Raw genomic sequence first — 322 nt, forward strand, 5'->3', positions numbered from 1 at the left:
TGCGGGGCTGAAGCGGGGGCCCGGGCCCCATGGGCGCCTTCTCCTCCGGCCCCACAGCGCCTTGGCCAGAGGGGCCGTGGCTGCCATTCCACAGAGCTGGGTGCGCACGGTTCAGGTACTTGTAGGGCCGATACATGTGCCCTGGGGGAACCTCCGAGCCCTCCGGTGGCCTTACAGGGGGCCCGTTGTGCCTTGAGGGGAGGAAGCCCTGCTGGAACTGGGTCGGCGGGTAGACAGCATCAGGCGGGGGGCCACTCATGCGCCCCAGCTGCAGGGGGCCTGGCCGGGGGCCAAGGCCCGGGCAGTGGGTTGGTCCTGCACA

The 322-nt window shown here is 71.1% G+C and overlaps 1 protein-coding gene across 1 annotated transcript in view; it reads right to left on the reverse strand.

Annotated features, from left to right (window-relative positions):
* The window catches only part of CECR2 (cat eye syndrome chromosome region, candidate 2), a 44380-nt gene that overhangs the window by 5203 nt on the left and 38855 nt on the right, over positions 1-322 (reverse strand). Inside the window, exon 15 of the mRNA XM_010145349.1 lies at positions 4-322. This exon is cut by the window's right edge and continues 13 nt beyond it. Within this exon, the coding sequence (XP_010143651.1) occupies positions 4-322 (319 nt within the window). The remainder of the gene's footprint in view (positions 1-3) is intronic.

The sequence above is a fragment of the Buceros rhinoceros genome, unplaced genomic scaffold (genome assembly GCF_000710305.1).
Source record: "Buceros rhinoceros silvestris isolate BGI_N320 unplaced genomic scaffold, ASM71030v1 scaffold22720, whole genome shotgun sequence".
NCBI classification, from domain to species: domain Eukaryota; kingdom Metazoa; phylum Chordata; class Aves; order Bucerotiformes; family Bucerotidae; genus Buceros; species Buceros rhinoceros.